We start from the raw sequence: 18,181 nt of genomic DNA on the forward strand, positions 1-18,181 counted from the left end.
ATTTAATCTGTGTATTAACAACATAGTTGGAAGCCTATCAGGTCCCCACTTCACTCCCCCTTTATTGGGCCATCAAAAAATTTCAATATGTTTATGTGCAGATGACATGGTCCTAATTTCCCTTACTAAAATGGGTCTGACAAGGCTATTGCACCTTGGGGGTTATTGTAAAGAAGAAGCTCTTGCTCTTAACTTTGACTCTGGTAGACAATGTGCAGGCCACCCCAAAACATATTCTTGGGTTCTGCTGAGAGAAAGGATATTCAGAGTTGAAGGACTGAAGAAGTAGCTTCTTAAAATATAGACAGTGCATCGGCAGCATGCTCTTTTGGTTCTGCAGTAATGCTTATTATTTGATTGTAGAACACTGTTGTGGAGGCATCTATACAACTGCCACCTGCCCTTTTTTCACAAAAGCGCAGAAGAGAAGTCAAGCCAGCAGATGATACAGTCTACAAGCTGCAACTTATTGCATTCCGCAATGGGAAACTCTTCCCAGCCACAGGGAATTCAACAATTTTAGCTGATGACAGAAAGCGGTGCACTGTGGTCACGCCAGTAATCCTCACCAAAATAGGTTTGTTCCTAGAACATGAGCTTGGTGCCTTCTATATCTGTGTCTTTAACCTTGAAATAATTGCTTTTTTGACATCTGGGTATGCATGAAGTGATTTTTTTTCTTTATTACCAAACAAGATGGCTTAAGTCTACCCCATCAGCACATTCCTATTAATGTGACATTGAGACGCATTGCACATGGCGCAGACGCTGTTGCGGCACAGTGGGACTTTGATTTGTTGAACGGACAAGGAGGATGGAAATCGGATGGATGCCACGTTCTTTCTTCAGATGAAAATGTCACTACCATACAGTGCTACTCGCTCAGTAACTATGCCGTCTTGATGGTAGGTGAGCTGATAACTCCTTACCAGTTTTCTATGTGAATGTTTTTTTATATCTAAAAGTGAAAAACCTCTTTTTTTCATTGCCTCTGCCCACGCAACTAGTGAATGGTATGCTGGATCTCGGCATAGATACAGGTTGACATCCCCTGTCATTTCATTTGGGTAGACAGGGGCAAACGTCTCATTCAATCTGGGCTTGTTAAATAACCACTCTCATGCTAACCTGTGGCAAGAAAGAATTACCTCCAGAACAAGGAGGACGACACTTTCTGTGAATTTGGAGGGCTTTTTGTCCTGTGCCTCCCTCCCACTTTTTCTTGGAAACACTAACACAGTGTAATGAACTCACAGAGGTTTGAGTGGGCCAATCACTAAAGAATCTTGAAGGCTACTGACTTCATTTGAATTATTTCCAAAGCTGTTCTCAACCTTAATATATCTGTGTTGTTAAGCAGGTTAGTCATTGAGAAAGTATTACTATGACAAATAACTTAAAATATTTTCAATTTGTTTAGAGGGACCTGGATTTGTCATTAAAGTACAATCGTTGTTTGCTCTCTATTGTCTCTTTGAATATCAATAGCAATAGTTCTTAATTTTTGTTGCTAGTACATTTTTTTAAAAAAAATGTAATATATGTGATGCTATGGTCTGTGAAGTCTTATGTTGAAAAAGATTGAAATAAAAAATTATTTTGAACTCTTGTGTTAGAAGGTATTTAAAAAATGGTAATCAGTATAATCCTAGAACTTGAATCATTCTTATTCTTCAATTTGACAATTACACCTAAGCCTTCTGTAGAAAAGGTTTTTTTTAAAAAAAATCTGAAACGTTAACTGAGTTTGGTTTATATTTAAAGAAGGAACTGATTTCAAGTGAAATATAACTGGGCCACCTGGTGGAGCAAACAAATGTCATTCTACTCCCCCTCCCCAATCCTTTGATATGGCTAGACTGTGCTCATGGTATTCATCCTGTTAATTTGGGGAGAAGGTCATTAAGGCAGCCTTTCTGACTGTGCCAAGGGGCTCTAACAGCATTAATAATTCTCAATATTTAATTATTATGACCAATTTTCCCTCCTCAGGAACTCCTGACTGAGGGGTGGAACTGAGAGCTATAAGGAGGCCCAAGGAGGCCTTATTTAATTGCTAAAGTGAAATTAACTGTTCAGGTTTGGCTCTGTCCAAGTTTTACATTGTCATTTAGCAGTCTTTTGGAGCTGCTATGCCAAATGGTAGCCTGGATTGGACTAATGCTATGTCTTGTCTTGTCATTGGTCAGGATTTGACAAAGACAGAATTATATACCCAGTCAGTTGGCCTTCTGCATCCAGTGACCTATGCCTCTGCTGTGATTCTTCTGATGTGCCTCTTGATGATCAAAGTTAGCTACATATACCATCACAGGTAACAACAGCCTATGTTACGTCACTTTGAATTCATATCAAACTCAAGAAATGTTTAGTTGAATTCAGATAGTTTATGCATGTAGTGGCAACTTTCTACTAGAAGTAGAGAAGTGCTTATTAAATTAGGAAAAGACGGGCAGGATGTTTGTTTCAAGGTATCAGCTGGCTTGGAAAGCTGAATGATGTTTTGTCAGTCACCAACTCATTTGGTCAACTAGTAATCAGTCCTTTATTGGCATAAAAATACATAGCATGAAGCATGATATACAGACTGCATTAGGGTTACAGATAAATATGCCATCAGAATAACTCTTTATATCTTACTAGCAGACATTGCAACCTGCTTCATGCCTGATTCTGCCAGGGTGAAGGGGAGGGTAGGTATTGCCTTCTGCTCCCAGCTGAGTGAAGGCAGGGGGTGGGAATTGCCACCTGCTGTGCTCCTGATCCCATTCAGGTGCAGGGAGGTAGGCATTGCTTCACAGCCCACTCTTGATCCCGGCCAGTGAAGGAGGGGCGGGCATTACCACCTGCTCTGCACCTGATCCCACGCGGGTGAAGGTGGGGGCAGGCTTTGCCACCTTCTCCACTCCTGATTCGGGCTGGGCGAAGGGGGGGCAGGTATTGCCGCTTTGGTTAGTACTTGGAGGGGAGACCACCAAATAAGTCTAGGGTTGCTATGCAGAGGCAGGCAATGGCAAACCACCTCTTAACATGTCTTGCCTTGAAAACCCTAAGTGGCAGCCACCTTGGCTGCAAATTGATGGCAAAAAAGAAGTCTTTACAATTGCCTTTATGTCCCTCTGATCTGGGCCATCTTCAAACTGGCATGGCGTATGTTAGTGGGGCAACTTCTTTGCAGACATGTACTTTTCTCTGTCGTATATTAACATTAACTGGTGCTACAATTCTAAATGATTTTCAAACTGTATTCCAGGAAACTTTTGAGTGTGACACTGTGGTCCCCTAGAAATAAACCAGGGACCCTTCAGTAATGGTAGCCTAAATGTTCTTAAAGACTGTTTGCCCACCGCTACTGATATTCCTTTGCAGTATACAGATAAGAGTTGGCTGTATTGTAGGATACACTCTTAAGGTCGTTTGGGTTGATGGCAAGGCCTGATGACTGAGCTGACATGTCAACATGCCACACAAATTAAGTGTATACTCTAAAACTTGCCATAAAATCTACTGCAATGTGCAGTCTCCTTAGTAAATAAGCAAGTGTTGTTCAGCAGATATATTTACATGGAAAGGCACAGAGTCTAATAAACCCAGACTAGCCCGACGTTATCAGAGCGCGGAAGGTAAGCAGGGTCGGAACCTGGATAGGAGACCAAGGAAAAAATGGGCTGCTATACAGAGGATGGCAATGGCAAGCCACCTCTGCTCATTTCTTGCCTTGAAAACCCCCATGAGGGTCGTCATAAGTTGGTTATGACTGGAGACAGGCACAAACCGGGAAAATACCAAATTGTGTGGTTTGTTGTTCATCGCGTTTCACGAACCACGAACTTGCCTTGGTTTGCGAAATGGTTCGCTTGGTTCATGAAAATGTCACTTCCAGGGCAGCAGAAGGTCTACAGAAAGCCCATCCCTCCCCCCCCCCATTGCCTAGGAAACTGATTGATCAGTACCAGGCTGTCTATAGTGATGAACTGAAAAACAAACCAAACGAACTGGCCTAAAACTTCGTGGCAGTTCATCAGAAATGGCCTCTGAGAAATCACTGGTTTGCAAACCATGAAACAGCCTGATTCGTGTAGAACTTTAATTCGTATTTCATCTCTAGTTATGTCCATCTCTAGTTATGACTAGGGGTGTGCAAAGGCACAGTGGTTCGGCTTTCCTGATTCGGGTATACCCGAATCGAGAAGCCGATTCAGGAACAGCTGTACCCGAATCGGCAAGCCGATTCAGGTACAGCAATTCGGGTATCAATTCGGCTTGGTTCGGGGGTTCGGGTAAGCTTTTCAATAGGAAAAAGCCTCCCCAGAGAAGCCTGGGGAGGCATTTTCCGAATCAAGCCAAAATTGGTGGGGGCCTTCCTCTAACTTCCCTCTAACAACCCCCCAAGTTTCAGACCGATTGGACTTTGGGGGGCCATGTTATGGCCCCCCAAACTAGGTCCCCCTATCCTCGCCTATAAAAGGGCATAGCTTTAAGTTGCTGCTGCTAATCTCCTATTTTGTGCTTGCTGCTGCTGATCTCCATTATTTCCTGAAGGGGGGAATGAAGAGGCAGGCTTCCTTTGTGAGGGGTGGCATTTTGCATGCAAAATGCCCCCCAACCCTCAGGGGCCCTTCTCCCACCTTTCCTCCCACCCCCCACCAAGGCTTAGCCTGCTCCCACTTGGGGGGCATTTCATTGTCAAAAGGCATGGCAGCAGTATCTTACACAAAAATAACACAACTCACTTCACATTAAAGAATCACCCCAAAATTGCTGTCAAAAGCACTTTATTTCTTTAACTGCTTTAGGTTACACAGTAGGAAGGCACAACAGGGCATGAAAGCAGTGTACTACACAAAAATAACACAACTCACTTCACATCAGAGAATCACCCAAACACAATTGCTGTCAAAAACGGTGAAGTGGGTTGTATTATTTTGTGTAGTACACTGCTATCATGCCCTGTTGTGCCCTCCTACTGTGTAACTTAAAGCAGTTAAAGAAATAAAGTGTCTTTGACAGGAATTGTGTTTTTGTGATTCTCTGATGTTAAGTGAGAGTTGTGTTATTTTTCTGTGTGGGGGACTGCTGGTGTAATGTGTCAATGCTTTGCCTACTTGTACTTTGAAAGGGAGAAAATAATTTTTTAAAAACTGTATTTTGTGTTGTTCATGTTTTATTCTTTGTTGTGCAGTTGGTTCCCATCATAGAGAACAATGGGGAGGCTGGCTAGCCATCTCTGTAGGTGGTGGGGGTGTCAGGGGGTGGTTGTCTGTGTGTCAGGTCAGGTGCTCTTTCCCAGGGACAAGTTGGCACTCAGAAGTTTGCCCACCATTGTGGCACCCCTGGGCTGTGCGGAATTGCCCTGGGAAAGAGTTTAGAAGTTCCCAGCATAGGGAACAAAGGGGGAGGGCTGGCCAGCCTGTTCCTGGGGTTATGGGTGTAGGGCTGCTGGGGATGGATTTAGGTCTGTGAGGGGCTAATGTGGGGATTTGGGTCTATGTGTGGCAGCTGGGGGGGAATTGGGTTTGTGTGGGGCTGTAGGGGGTGGAATTTGGGAGCTGAGAGCACCTACTTGGGGAGGCCATGAAATGCCCCCCAAGTGGGAGCTGGCTGAGCCTTGGTGGGGGTGGGAGGAAAGGTGGGAGAAGGGCCCCTGAGGGTTGGGGGGCATTTTGCATGCAAAATACCACCCCTGGCAAGACAAGCCTCCCCCAGCTGTAAGTAGTAGAGAAAAGAGCACCTACTTGGGGAGGCCATGAAATGCCCCCCAAGTGGGAGCAGGATGAGCCTTGGTGGGGTGTGGGAGGAAAGGTGGGAGAAGGGCCCCTGAGGGTTGGGGGGCATTTTGCATGCAAAATGCCATCCCTGGCAAAGGAAGCCTGCCTCTTCATTTTCCCCCCTAGGAAATAATGGAGATTAGCAGCAGCAACCTAAAGCTATGCCCTTTTATAGGCGAGGATAGGGGGACCTAGTTTGGGGGGCCATAACATGGCCCCCCAAAGTCCAATCGGTCTGAAACTTGGGAGGTTGTTAGAGGGGAGTTAGAGGAATGCCCCCACCAATTTTGGCTTGATTCGATGGGAAAATGCCTCCCCCAGGCTTCAGAGAAGCCTGGGGGAGGATTTTTCCCATTGAAAAGCAAGCAAAATGCTGCCCCGAATCGCCCTGAATCAATTCGGGGTATGCTGATTCGGGTTTCCCCGAATCACCCCGAATCAGGGTGATTCGGGATTTTTTCGGGTTTCATTAACCCGAACTGCACACCCCTAGTTGTGACTTGATTGCTCAGTTTATCTTTACCTTACAGAATCTGGAAACCACTGATAACACCCCTTAACTTTATCTTAAAGGACATTTCCTACACCCTGGCCAGGTCACTTTGCAACTGACTGATGTACAGAATATTTAGTATTCATTTTGGAAGGCCCACGTGGGTCCAGGATGATGGGGCAGATGAATAGGATTGAAACAGATGTTTTGTGTAATGTGGGCAATTGTCTGAAATGTTGCTGTGTCTTTGTTTGGCAGTGTAATCAGGATCAGCTTGAAAAGTTGGCACATGTTAGTGAACCTCTGCTTTCATATCTTCTTGACATGTGTGATGTATGTTGGAGGCATAACCCAGAGCAAGAATGCCACTGTTTGCCAAGCAGTAAGTGAAATGGGTGTTGGGGAAAAGGTGCTAAAAAGTGTAATGAGGGTGGCTGGGGAGGGAGCCCTGCAGTAATACGACTCCTCTATAAAAATGGTTGCAAGCTGACCTGCACTTGGAGTCCAGCAGCAGGAAAAGCCACTAGAGGAGGATTTGCAGCCAACAGAAGAAGGGTTTAGGTGCCCTCCCCCTTTCTAAGGCGTCGTTTTCATTTTGTTAGGAGCCCGTTTTCAGTGCCTCATTTTACTGTATTTAAAGGCAAGCCGTGTGCTGCACCATGACATGTACACAGAAGTGAGTGCTAGGGCTTTTAAAGAGAGAGACAGTAAACATACATACACCCTTCACAATGTATATGGCTTGCAACTATTTTGAACTCTGATACTTATCGTTGAGTACAAATAGTTGCATGAGAAACTTCTCTTCCTGTGGATAGAAGAAAGTTTGGAACGAACAGATTTGAGTGATTTCCCCACCGATTAAATTCACAGGGGCTTCACTCGTGCTGTGTTTTAGTTAATATATACACATTCACAGGCTTATGCTCTATAAAGTTTATATTTTGAAGTCTATTTTCTTAATGATCTGTGTGCAGTTGAAAAGTTAAATCAAGATTACTTAGTGGGGGATTAGATGGGGCACCTCTGTATAGGATTGCAGTTACTTTATCTTATCAGAAGTTTTCTGGTCTATTATATTCTGTCTTTATCAAAACAAGCTGTCAGTGAATACTAAAATTTATCTGTTAACAAATGGATGTTTGCAAGTTTAAGTTGGCTATGGCCAGAGGATATAAACATTGTAGAAAAAAATACTGGCATTCTGCATGGGTTTTTTGTTTTTTGCATTTAAAAAAACACAAATGCTAAATCAAAGCATTTTATCTCTTAGATAAAGGCTTTGTTGTCTTAACATCTACTCTCCAGGTTGGAATAATTCTGCACTACTCTACGCTGGCCACATTACTGTGGATGGGAGTCACTTCTAGGAACATTTACAAGCAAGTCACAAGAAAAGTGAAAAGATGTCAAGATCCCGATGAACCACCACCTCCTCCCAGGCCAATGCTTAGGTGACCAGTATTCTTCTTCACCATCCTCTTAATTTTGTGCGTCTATACTGGGCTGAACTCAAAACTCAGTAAGCTTGTAGGTGAAATGCCAGCACCTAATTGACAGAGAGAGAAATGCTTGAAGTATTTCGTGGACGCTAAGCTTGGGGGCGACATGTCCATCTGTTTTTAATTAGCACTGGTTTCCTGTAATGAGATGGAAGCTCAGATCAGTCAGAACAAGTAACTCTTCCAACGGTAGAGCATTTCGGAATGGAGCGAGTCTGGATAAAGACTCAGAGGAATGGGATTGAGAAATGGGGTGGAGTTATTGTCAGGAAGGAGAAGGGTGCTGCTTAAAGTGCCCAAGCTCTTTCCTACCATATATAGGGTGCAGGAGGAGGGACAGAGACAGTCCAAGGGGCATATAAGAGAGGATCAGGCTAGGATCCAGGAGACTGAGTTCAAATCCTCCGTATGAAATTATGGGCGACATTGAGCCAGTTACTCCTTTTCAGCTTTGCCTGCCTCACTGGATTGTTGTGAGGACATAATTGGGAGGCAGGCTATGTATGCCACCCTGAATTCCTTGGGGAAAAGACAGGATGAAAATGTCAGTAGAGTGGGAGATTGAGGTGATACATATAAGATGCTTGGCCTTGATTCACTTGTTCAGAGGTATGTATGCTAACAAACTGTATAATCAAAGTACCACCCTCCATTAGTTGAACTGGAAATTCAATCAGATGTTCAACATAAGAAGAAACTGATCTGTACTTCCATTTGATCAGAAAGTTTGCTACCCTTGTTTCCAGTTCCCCACCAGTTGATTTGCATGTAGGATTTTTTTTTTTACCTTGATACAATATATTTATCTTGAAACTTGGGACAAACATTGTCCTGGACTAAGCAGTCATTGTATGCCTCTCCTCCAAACAAGATTTTCTTCAAGCTTTACAACAGCTATCACATTACGTAATTGTCATAATCGTGAACACAAGATGGCTTTTTCTGAGTAGCTCTCACTGCCTTGGAGGGAGACAGTGTGTACCTTGTGAGCGCACATTCCTGCTTTGACACATGCATACACACACATTAGGAAGCTATTTACATGATATATGGCACCTTTTAAAAAGAAACAAGCCTGCTTTAGAAGAAAGGGGTTTAGAGCAGAGGAGCTGAGGCCAAAAGATGCATAACCTTCCGTCGTTCCCCTGCTTCAAAATGTCTCTTCCCTCCTCAGGACTCAACACGTTCTTCATGGTTTTTGGCGCAGGTGCACTCGTGTCAAGTCCGTAAAGCTTTGCTTTCTTTGAGTTGTCCACCAGGTGGCAGAAACTGATCAGTTTTTTAAAAAAACTGAGTGGAATTTCATAACCCTGCTGTGTTAATTTGTCACATGCAGTATTTTTCTCTAGCTCACAGAGAATGACGATGGAGCACAAGACGGAGAAATAGTTGGGAGTTTTTCCTGCATATCCCCTTACTCAGCTGAAGTAGGAATGGAGGAAGATTGTCTCCGCTCTCATTTCAGTGGGGCTTGTGCCGAAGTAGCTCTTGGTGGATTGTGCACATCAAACTTTACACTAGAGGGAAAGTACTCAGTTAATTACTACGGTAGCACTCGAAGCTCTGCTGTTTTCTCAGCTTTCCAGCAAACATATTTGCTGAATACAGTCCTGTCCTTTCTGAAGCTGTTAGAAACTAACTTGATTGTGGCCATTCATACCTCTTTGCTAAGGTCCTTTTCACTTTAGCCCCTCTATGTGAACCCTGTAAATCTGTAAGTGGTTCCTGATGAACACAAAGAAAGTTGGTGTGAGGGTTTGTAGCACTGATGCCTGAAGGGTTCATATTCTAACATTCAGACAGCTTCAGAGAGATGAGAGGAGGAGGAAGGGAAGAGTGTTTGTTGAGTTCACTGGCACATACTTAGCTCACAACAGAAGATCTCCAGTTGAAATTGAAGTTTTGAAGCCAAGAGGCCCCTTCTGTGTGTACCAGCCTTCTGGCTGACCTGTCCAACAGGTTTTGGAAGTGTGTTGAGTTAGAATATGGGGATAATAGCTCGTTTTTGGGAAGAACAACTTTTATGGCCTCATTTCTGTGGAACAAAAGAACTTGATATTCAGCAGACCAATATTCCTGATTATTTACTTGTCTGCATGAGAGAAATCCCATCAATTGAGTGAAAGAAATGAACTTCAAAATAATTCCCTCTACTTATTTATCTGCCTTTACTTTTGGAAATGATAAATTTGTTGTGATTCTAGGCTTGCGGTGTAAGAAGGTTGCAACCACTGCTTGACATTTTCTTTGCGTCTTAGGTTCTACCTGATTGGTGGAGGTATCCCTGTCATTGTTTGTGGGATAACAGCTGCAGCAAACATCAGAAATTATGGAAGCAGACCTAATGCAGCCTAGTAAGTATTTTCTCACCAAAGTGGAGCTGGGTAGACGTGGGCCCATCAGTCTTAGTCCAGCTTTATCAGGCAGCCAAAATGATTACTGTCAACACCAGGAATGATCTCTGAAAATACATAGTATTACACAACATTACTTTACAAGTGGACTTCGCTGCCAGAGTATGTAGTGATGGCCACAGAAAAGGGGGAGTAGACAGATTCGTGGAGTATTGGTCTGTCCGTGGCTAGCCGTGGCGACTGAAGGGCGCCTTCATCTACAGAGGCCGTAAACCTCTGAATACCTATGCCAGGAGGCAACATCGGGGGGAGGCCGTGTCCTCTGTGCCCTGTTGTTCCAGAGTGACTGGTTTTCCATTGAGTGAGGCAGGATGTGGGACTAGACGGGCTGCCAGTCTGATCCAGCAGAGCTCTTCCTACGTCCTTAAAATGGACGCCTTTGCTTTGTTTTTTTGCAGCTGCTGGATGGCCTGGGAACCAAGCTTGGGAGCTTTCTATGGACCTGCCAGTTTCATCATTTTTGTAAACTGCATGTATTTTCTCAGCATATTTATACAATTGAAACGGCACCCCGAGCGCAGGTTTGAGCTTAAAGAACCAACTGAAGAACAGCAGCGATTGGCCTCCAATGAACATGGGGAACTAAACCATCAAGATTCAATGTCTGTCTCGCTGGTTTCTTCTTCCGTTTTGGAAAACGAGCACAGTTTTCATGCTCAGCTGCTGGGTGTGAGCCTCACTTTGTTTCTTTATGTGACTCTGTGGATTTTGGGTGCTTTTGCTGTTTCTTTATCTTACCCTTTGGATTTGGTATTCAGCTGCTTTTTTGGAGTTGTGTGTTTAAGTCTTAGTGGTTTTCTAATAATACATCACGGTATTGTCAGAGAAGATATTAGGCATGCTTGGATAACAACTTGCTGCCCTGGAAGGAGCACATACTTGGTACAGGTTAACATTCAGCCCTCTTCCAATACAGGTGGGACAAATGGGGAGTCTGCCAAGTGCACCAATAGCAGCGCAGAATCTTCGTGCACTAATAAAAGCACATCAAGCGTAAGAAATTCTTCTCAAGGTTGCAAACTGACCAATATCCAGGCTGCAGCAGCTCAGTGTCCTCCTGGCCCTTTAGCACTGAACACGGGCCCACCGCTTGATAACAGTCTTACCGAACACTCGGTAGACAATGAGATCAAAATGCACGTGGCCCCTTTAGAGGCACCTTTGCGGCCAAATGGGCACCCAAGTCGTCATCACAAAAACAGAAATAAAGGACACCGTGCCAGCAGGCTGACAGTCTTACGGGAGTACGCTTATGACGTCCCCACCAGTGTTGAGGGGAGCATCCAGAACGGCTTGCCGAAAACTCGTCAAAACAGCAGTGAAGGACATTCCAGAAGCCGGAGAGCTTATCTGGCATACCGAGAGCGGCAGTATACTCAGTCCCAACAAGACAGCAGTGATGCTTGTAGTACTCTTCAAAAAGGCCACAGGAACACTGAAAAGACAGCTCCGACAAACTTCAAAAAGGACTTACTAAGGAAGCCGATAGTGGTTGAGCTTGAAGGGCAGCAGAAATCCTATGGCTTAAATTTGGCTACCCAAAACGGGCCATTGAAAAGCAGTGCCCAAGATGGGACATTGCTAAGTGCCGACAGCACCGGCAATATCAGGACTGGGTTATGGAAGCATGAAACTACTGTATAATAAGGTTGGAGGCTGAAGGGTATCAAAAGAAAGGTTCCTTTTCAGATCAGAACAATTTTCTACAGTTTACAATCAAAGGTACTTTAAGTTGGGAGACTAGGAGATAGGGGAGAAGATCTGCCAAATGGAAACACCTTACACCCTTTTGAAGTATATCACTGACATTTTTACAAAGAATAGTTGTTCTTTGTGAATTTTTTTAAATTATCAGATTCTGTTTTGATGCAGAATTGGATACTTACATTTTTTACATATAACTTTTTCTCTTCTAGACATGTCCAATGCATTTCACTTTTATATTTAAATGTGTAAAATAAATAAGTTTCTTTAAAATCTTGTTATGTGCCATATTGGTTCAAATAGCGAAAGGGGCAGGAGGGTGAATTGTCGTTTGTATTTATACATTAGTGGTTCTTTTAAGTGCCTTAGAACGAACAGATTTCAGCTGCTGACAATTTGTGGCTTTGGGGTGACATAAACTCTTGGAATGGCCTTTCCTGTCATCAACATCTAGTTACTTTTCATGTAGGAAAAATATTTTGAAATGTTTCTAAGTCACCGTTGCATGACTCTGCACAGAACACATCCAGATCTGCCAGGGCTGTTTGTCTACAAGTTAGTAGAGGACATCCCATCAAGTTAATGCTGTCTTCCTTACTCTGGACAAGGTACAGTAAACATATGCCAAAGATGGCTGTGCAGGTCATATCCAGCTCTTGAACTGGAAAAAGTACATCCTGTGTAACAGGCATGTGCCTCTAAACTTTTTAGGTTTCTAGATATCCAGACTGTGTAGCCCAAACACCTTTATACTTACCAGTTTGTTTGTTTTATCAGAAATGATCAGGAAATGTTTTTTTTAAAGGAAAAAAGTGCTCTTAGAGTAGTTCAAGAAATAAATCCATGCCGTAGGTCAGCTTACGAGTTACCTTTTAGTTGTGCACTTCTTAACTGTGCATTTTAAAATGGTACAGAGACATGCGTGACTTTAAATATCAAACAGAAGAAAAGATGTTGTGGGTCTAGCAGGTCATGGAGTTCTGACTACAACATCTATCTTTTTTCCTATATCAGCAATTTTAGTAACAATTTAACTGTTCCGTACGTGCACTGAATTAGTGTATCCCACAGCAAAACATCTTGATGTCTAAAGATCACCTGGGAATTGCAGACAATAAAAATAGTTTGCATATCTGTTGGTCCCTTTTCTCTTCTGTTACTACACCTCCCTTCTGTCATTTTTTTTTCTTTAGTGAAATTGCTTCTCTGGCCTTCTTAAAATCGTCTTCCATTTCGTCTCCATCCCAGTTACTAATATACTCAGATGGTTTAAGTTCTTTAAATGGGAGAGTTTAGGGTGTATATAATGCTTGTGCTGGAAAGTATCATTTGTCTGTTACCAGAGGAACTCAATAAAGCCACGTTTTGGTACTTTTTGTAATAAACAGTTCCAAGCATTCCATAGATATAAGCTGTGTACTGATTAATCATTTCTGAGAGCTAGGGATAAATTGGGTAGAGATTCATAGAAGCATCTTCATTAAGTTGTCTGTACTTCTGTGAGTCTCTCGTATGAATTAGGTGAAACAGTGGTTGTGTTTGTTTAGCCAATGTCAAGTGAAAATGAAAGATCTGAGAACAGTTGGTATTCAATGAGCGTTTTTACATGTAGCAACTGATAATCTCATGGCACTGAGAATTGTACAGATAAACAATAATTTGTTTCTATCAGTTAGTTTTTGTAGCTGAGTCTGTTACGAAAGTGGCTGGTGATCCAAAGCTGAAAATTTTCATTGTTAAATTCTAGCACCCCAATGCTCTTCAGGTCTCGGAGACAAAGGATTCAAAATGGCAAATGTACTGTTTTATCAGAAAATTGGCAAAATGTGTCACAACTTTTCCATTTTTCTTAAGGAATTATTAAATATTTTCCTGGAGTTGGTGTTGAGTAAGTTGGCCTGAGGGTCAAAATTAGGATTTTTTTCTCTTTGCAGATTTCCAAAGAATTACTTCAGGCAGGCCGTGCCTGTGCCCAAATGTGTACACTGTTTTTAAAGCAGAGGGGAGAGGACTGCTCTTTGAGAAGCGAAGCTACTGAATTACAGTTTCTTTTCTTTATGTAATTTTTCCTTTAAAGTGACTTAATTCCAAGGCAGAACTATTAAGGACATTTGAAGGCAAAAGCAGTAAAATAACTGTTGCAAGATGAGGGCTAACCCAATTCTGATCCATCCATGTACTTTATTTCTATTTTACTGGGGCAAAACTGAAATAAAGAATGGCTGTGCTATGGTTGGATTTGAACTTGGGTGCCAAGACTGTACACTGAATTCTAATAACATTCTCTTAATGGATGTAGTCTGTTCTCTTGAAGTTGATTCCGCCTTTCCACTCGCATCATCACCAAAGCTTCATTCTCAGCGACACGGAGTTTTTTGGCTTTAACTGTTACAGCTTTCAGGTTGAAAAGAGATCATTTTTTGAATGTTTTCATCAATAAAGAATATCTTAAGAGTTAGGGTTTTTTGACTGAACCAGTCAATTCATTTTCATAAGGCACCTCTCCCTGTTCAAACAGGAACTGTAAATCCATATCCAAGCCCCGCCCCCCCTATTATTTCCCTAGCTAAGTTCGATTCAGCTTAGCAAGCAGCCCCCAGTGTTCCTCACACTCACTTGTACACACCAGTTAAATTACAGCCAGTAGTGGGAGAAGAGGCCTATTTGCTCTGTGGCCCTGAAAGGGAGTTATTTCCCTCTTGTCTCATGTCACCCTGGCTGGGCTCTTCAAAAATGTTTCGGGGAATGAATTCCCCGCCTTCCTGTTGCTGTCAAATGAAATGTCGGCGACGAGTTCCTGCCTTTGCCCCTTCAGCTCTCGACACCTGAAACACCCACTCTGTCTTGCTCGGAAGGCGACTGTGGGGCTGCCCCCCCCCCCACCTCCCTTGCAGAGTGAAGACAGCAGTTCCGTCCATGGAATCACTGAACGTTTTGGCCCCAAAGAAAACCAGTGGGCCAAAGGAAAGAAACCAATGGGCCAAAGGAAACTGCCCCCCCCCCCACACACACACAAACATTTCGATAAAGAAAAGCAAATTTTTATGGTGGTTGGTGTGAGTGTAAATTATATGACAGACATTCCAGCATTAACATCTATCGGGACAATTCTCTAGTCTTGAAGAATGAATCTAAACCTTTGTACTGAAAATTACAAGTGATGAGATGGGGTCAAGCAATTTGGGTTCCAAGTGTTGGCTTAAATAAAATTTTGTGGTTTAGATGGTGTCACAGGATATTTTAAAAACTACTTGAGGAATTAGCTTTTGGGGGGGGGGGAGTGATTTAATTGCCCTTTTGTTCAAATAACCCGATCATAAAGAATGAAATGGAGAGGAGCATTTTTGTCTCTCATCTTACTGCTAATAATCTTACTACGCATGTTCAAAGTCAATAGTTTCAATAACAGGGTTGGTTAGAAAATCCTATTTAGCTGTGCACAAAAACTCCCTGGATTTTGACTTCTTCCAAAGAAATGAAGCTCTTGAACATGAAGAGCCCCACTGCGGAGTCAGTTTACTGAACCATGTCATACAGCATCCGGCTTCCTGTAGTAGCTGATTGGATGCTCTGGAAGGTCCACTGGTGGAGCAACGATGCCCAAGCCATACCTGCGAGTAGATATTAAACCTTTGGAAGTGAAGCTTACAATAGTGAAAAATAAGGGTTTTTTTTCCCCAGCATTGTGGAGCTCTGTCCAGGTTGGTTTGCATGGCTGGCTCATGGGCCAAAAAAAGTTGGAAAAATTGTTCAATAACTCATTTGGCAGGAAAGCTAATGTTACAGCTGTGGATTTCTTACATTGTAATAAATGTGTTGTGTGTTTTGTGAATTACGTGGTGCGTGTTTAGCTTGGTTATCAAAAAGCCCATTAAGGTTGCTGAGGAGGGACAACTATTTTAAAAATAAGTCCCATTATAAGTAGCTCTTAATAGCACAGAACTCTGCTGTCGTTTGGGGCCTGTGATAAAATCAAAGACATGACTTGACAATGTCAAATTTCAAATGCGGACTGTGAAAATCTACTTTTCTATACTTTGACATTGCCTACGATGCATCCTGTCATTTAATATTCTGTTTGTTTGTTTGCATTATTTATCGTCTGCCTTTCTCACTGAAGCTCAAGGTGGATTACACAGTGGGAGTCAGTACCATCAATTTTGAATATATTTCAATAAACAGTGTAATAGGGTTTATAAATGTAAATTTGCAAAGATTTAAACCTAGCAGAAATGCTGAATGGAACGTAAGCAATTTTAAGCTTGACATATTAAAACACAGAAACAATCCAGTAAGATCATACTTACAGTTCCAGCCACTACAGTCCTAAAATCTCTCCCTTTGAGGCCACTTTGTTACTGTGCATCCCTCCTCTGAGTAAAAAGCCAGTTTGGTGGTGTGGTTAAGAGTGGTGGGACTCTGGAGAGCCAGGTTTGATTCCCCACTCCTCCGCTTGAAGCCAGCTGGGTGACCTTGGGTCAGTCACAGCTCTCTCGGAGCTTTCTCAGCCCCACCCACCTCACAGGGTGATTGTTGTGGGGATAATAGCATACTTTGTAAACCGCTCTGAGTGGGTGTTAAGTTGTCCTGAAGGGCGGTATATGCATCATTAGCAGAAAGTCAGGAGAAAAGGAGCTTTCCTGACTTCTTCATGCAGGCCATATCATAAGGTGGGAGCCACCACAGAGAACTCACATGCATGGGCGACTGTTGATTTTGCCCACCTGCAAGGTGGCACCTGCAGATGGCCCTGTTCAGACAAGCAAACTGCTGTGGTGGAACATACGGAGAGAGGTGGTCCCATAGATAAGATGGACCAAGGCTGTGGAGAGCTTGATATGTGATAGCCAATACCTTGAATTGAACCCGGTAGCTGATAGGTAACCAATGGAGTGATTGCAGCCTCATTGAACCTGCAGCGTTCTGCACCAACTGGAGTCTCTGAATTAACGCAGAGGGATGACCCATGTACAGTGTATTATTGTAATCAAGTCTCACTGTTAACCGTGGCATAGATCAAAGTGGCCTGATCGGCCGTGGGGGGACTAGAATGAGTTTGTAGAAAGCATTTTTGCAGTGGCCTTAACTTGCTCTTCCAGCTGTAGTGCTGGATCCGTTATAACCTGTATGCTCTTAACAGAGTCTGCAAGGGTCAGACAAACTCCATTGGAAGTGGGGAGAGCAATATCCTTCACATCTCTGCCTTCTCAAACAGCATCACTACTGTCTTGTCTGGGTTCAGTTTCAACATTTACTCATTTACTGATTGTCTGCCTTTCTCATTGAGATCCAAGGTGGATTACACAGTACAAGTGGAATACAATACACGCAACAGGTAGGACATTCACTGAGCAAATACAATAATGAACAACAGTTAGGACATTCAGTGAAACAGATACAACAGGATACAGTAGCAGAAATTTTGAAAATAACCATGAAGTTAAGCCTAGAGATGAAATCTTTCTGAAACAACTCAAAACTAATTTTGAGTACTGTAACTGTAAAAAAAGAAATCATAACTGCTTAGTATCAAAAGTTCCAAACTTGCCCCATGCACCTTACCTATAATTTTTATTTCTGATTGCTAGGGTAGAATCAGACATATCTTCTCAGTGTGGTTGTGAGGTGATTTGAACACAGATTCTCTGCCTTGAAGACAAATGCTTCAGGAATCAACAAAACCACCGTTGCTGTGCTGCCCTGGATCCTGAAGAAAACGTCTCATAATGAAAGACCTGTCCACCAGTAGAACAGGACTTCCTTACTGTGTGAAATGGACTCTGAAGTGCTGTTCCTGGAGGACAGGGAACTCTCAAGGACAGCATGAGGAACAAATTGGAAATCCACCGAGGGAGAAAGGAATTAGCAAAAATCAACGCAACACCTTGGTTAACAGATACTTAGCACAGCATCCAAGCCAATGTCTGTCTGTATTTTCATCACTGCTCAAAGTCTGAAAACTACACAAGCCTGTGCTATAACTTTTATATTTCATCCATTTTAACACCTGATTTACTTGATGGGGGCATGTGGTATAGCCCTGCTGCCTTTCTGGAACACAAGTTGGGGGTTACACAAATGCTCTCCCTTTTTACAAAACTTCCTGTGGAAAGTTAGCACATTGCAGGCAACCTTCATGCCTTTGTGTGTAGATTAACACTAGGAATGCACAAAACCCACTGGAAGGAGATCCATTGTGAACTCTGATTTCCTAGGCCCTAGCCTGGTGATCTGTGAGAAATCCAGTTCCTTGAATCATATTAATCCAGTTTTAGACTCTGTGTGGGATTGTCCTTGTAG

General features: G+C 42.9%; 1 protein-coding gene across 2 annotated transcripts in view; it reads left to right on the plus strand.

Annotated features, from left to right (window-relative positions):
* Nucleotides 1–14,011, plus strand: part of ADGRA3 (adhesion G protein-coupled receptor A3) — a 95,485-nt gene extending 81,474 nt beyond the window's left edge. The window contains exons 13-19 of one of the 2 annotated variants that reach the window (XM_054999223.1): nucleotides 364–577; nucleotides 697–905; nucleotides 2,190–2,314; nucleotides 6,520–6,643; nucleotides 7,570–7,715; nucleotides 10,022–10,117; nucleotides 10,576–14,011. In XM_054999223.1, the coding sequence (XP_054855198.1) occupies nucleotides 364–577; nucleotides 697–905; nucleotides 2,190–2,314; nucleotides 6,520–6,643; nucleotides 7,570–7,715; nucleotides 10,022–10,117; nucleotides 10,576–11,821 (2,160 nt within the window). In that variant the 3' untranslated portion in view covers nucleotides 11,822–14,011. Of the gene's footprint in view, nucleotides 1–363; nucleotides 578–696; nucleotides 910–2,189; nucleotides 2,315–6,519; nucleotides 6,644–7,569; nucleotides 7,716–10,021; nucleotides 10,118–10,575 lie in introns of those variants that run through there. The other variant, XM_054999224.1, reaches the window with a different exon arrangement.
* Nucleotides 14,012–18,181: the final 4,170 nt, after the last annotated feature.

The sequence above is a fragment of the Eublepharis macularius genome, chromosome 15 (assembly GCF_028583425.1).
Source record: "Eublepharis macularius isolate TG4126 chromosome 15, MPM_Emac_v1.0, whole genome shotgun sequence".
In the NCBI taxonomy this organism is placed as follows: domain Eukaryota; kingdom Metazoa; phylum Chordata; class Lepidosauria; order Squamata; family Eublepharidae; genus Eublepharis; species Eublepharis macularius.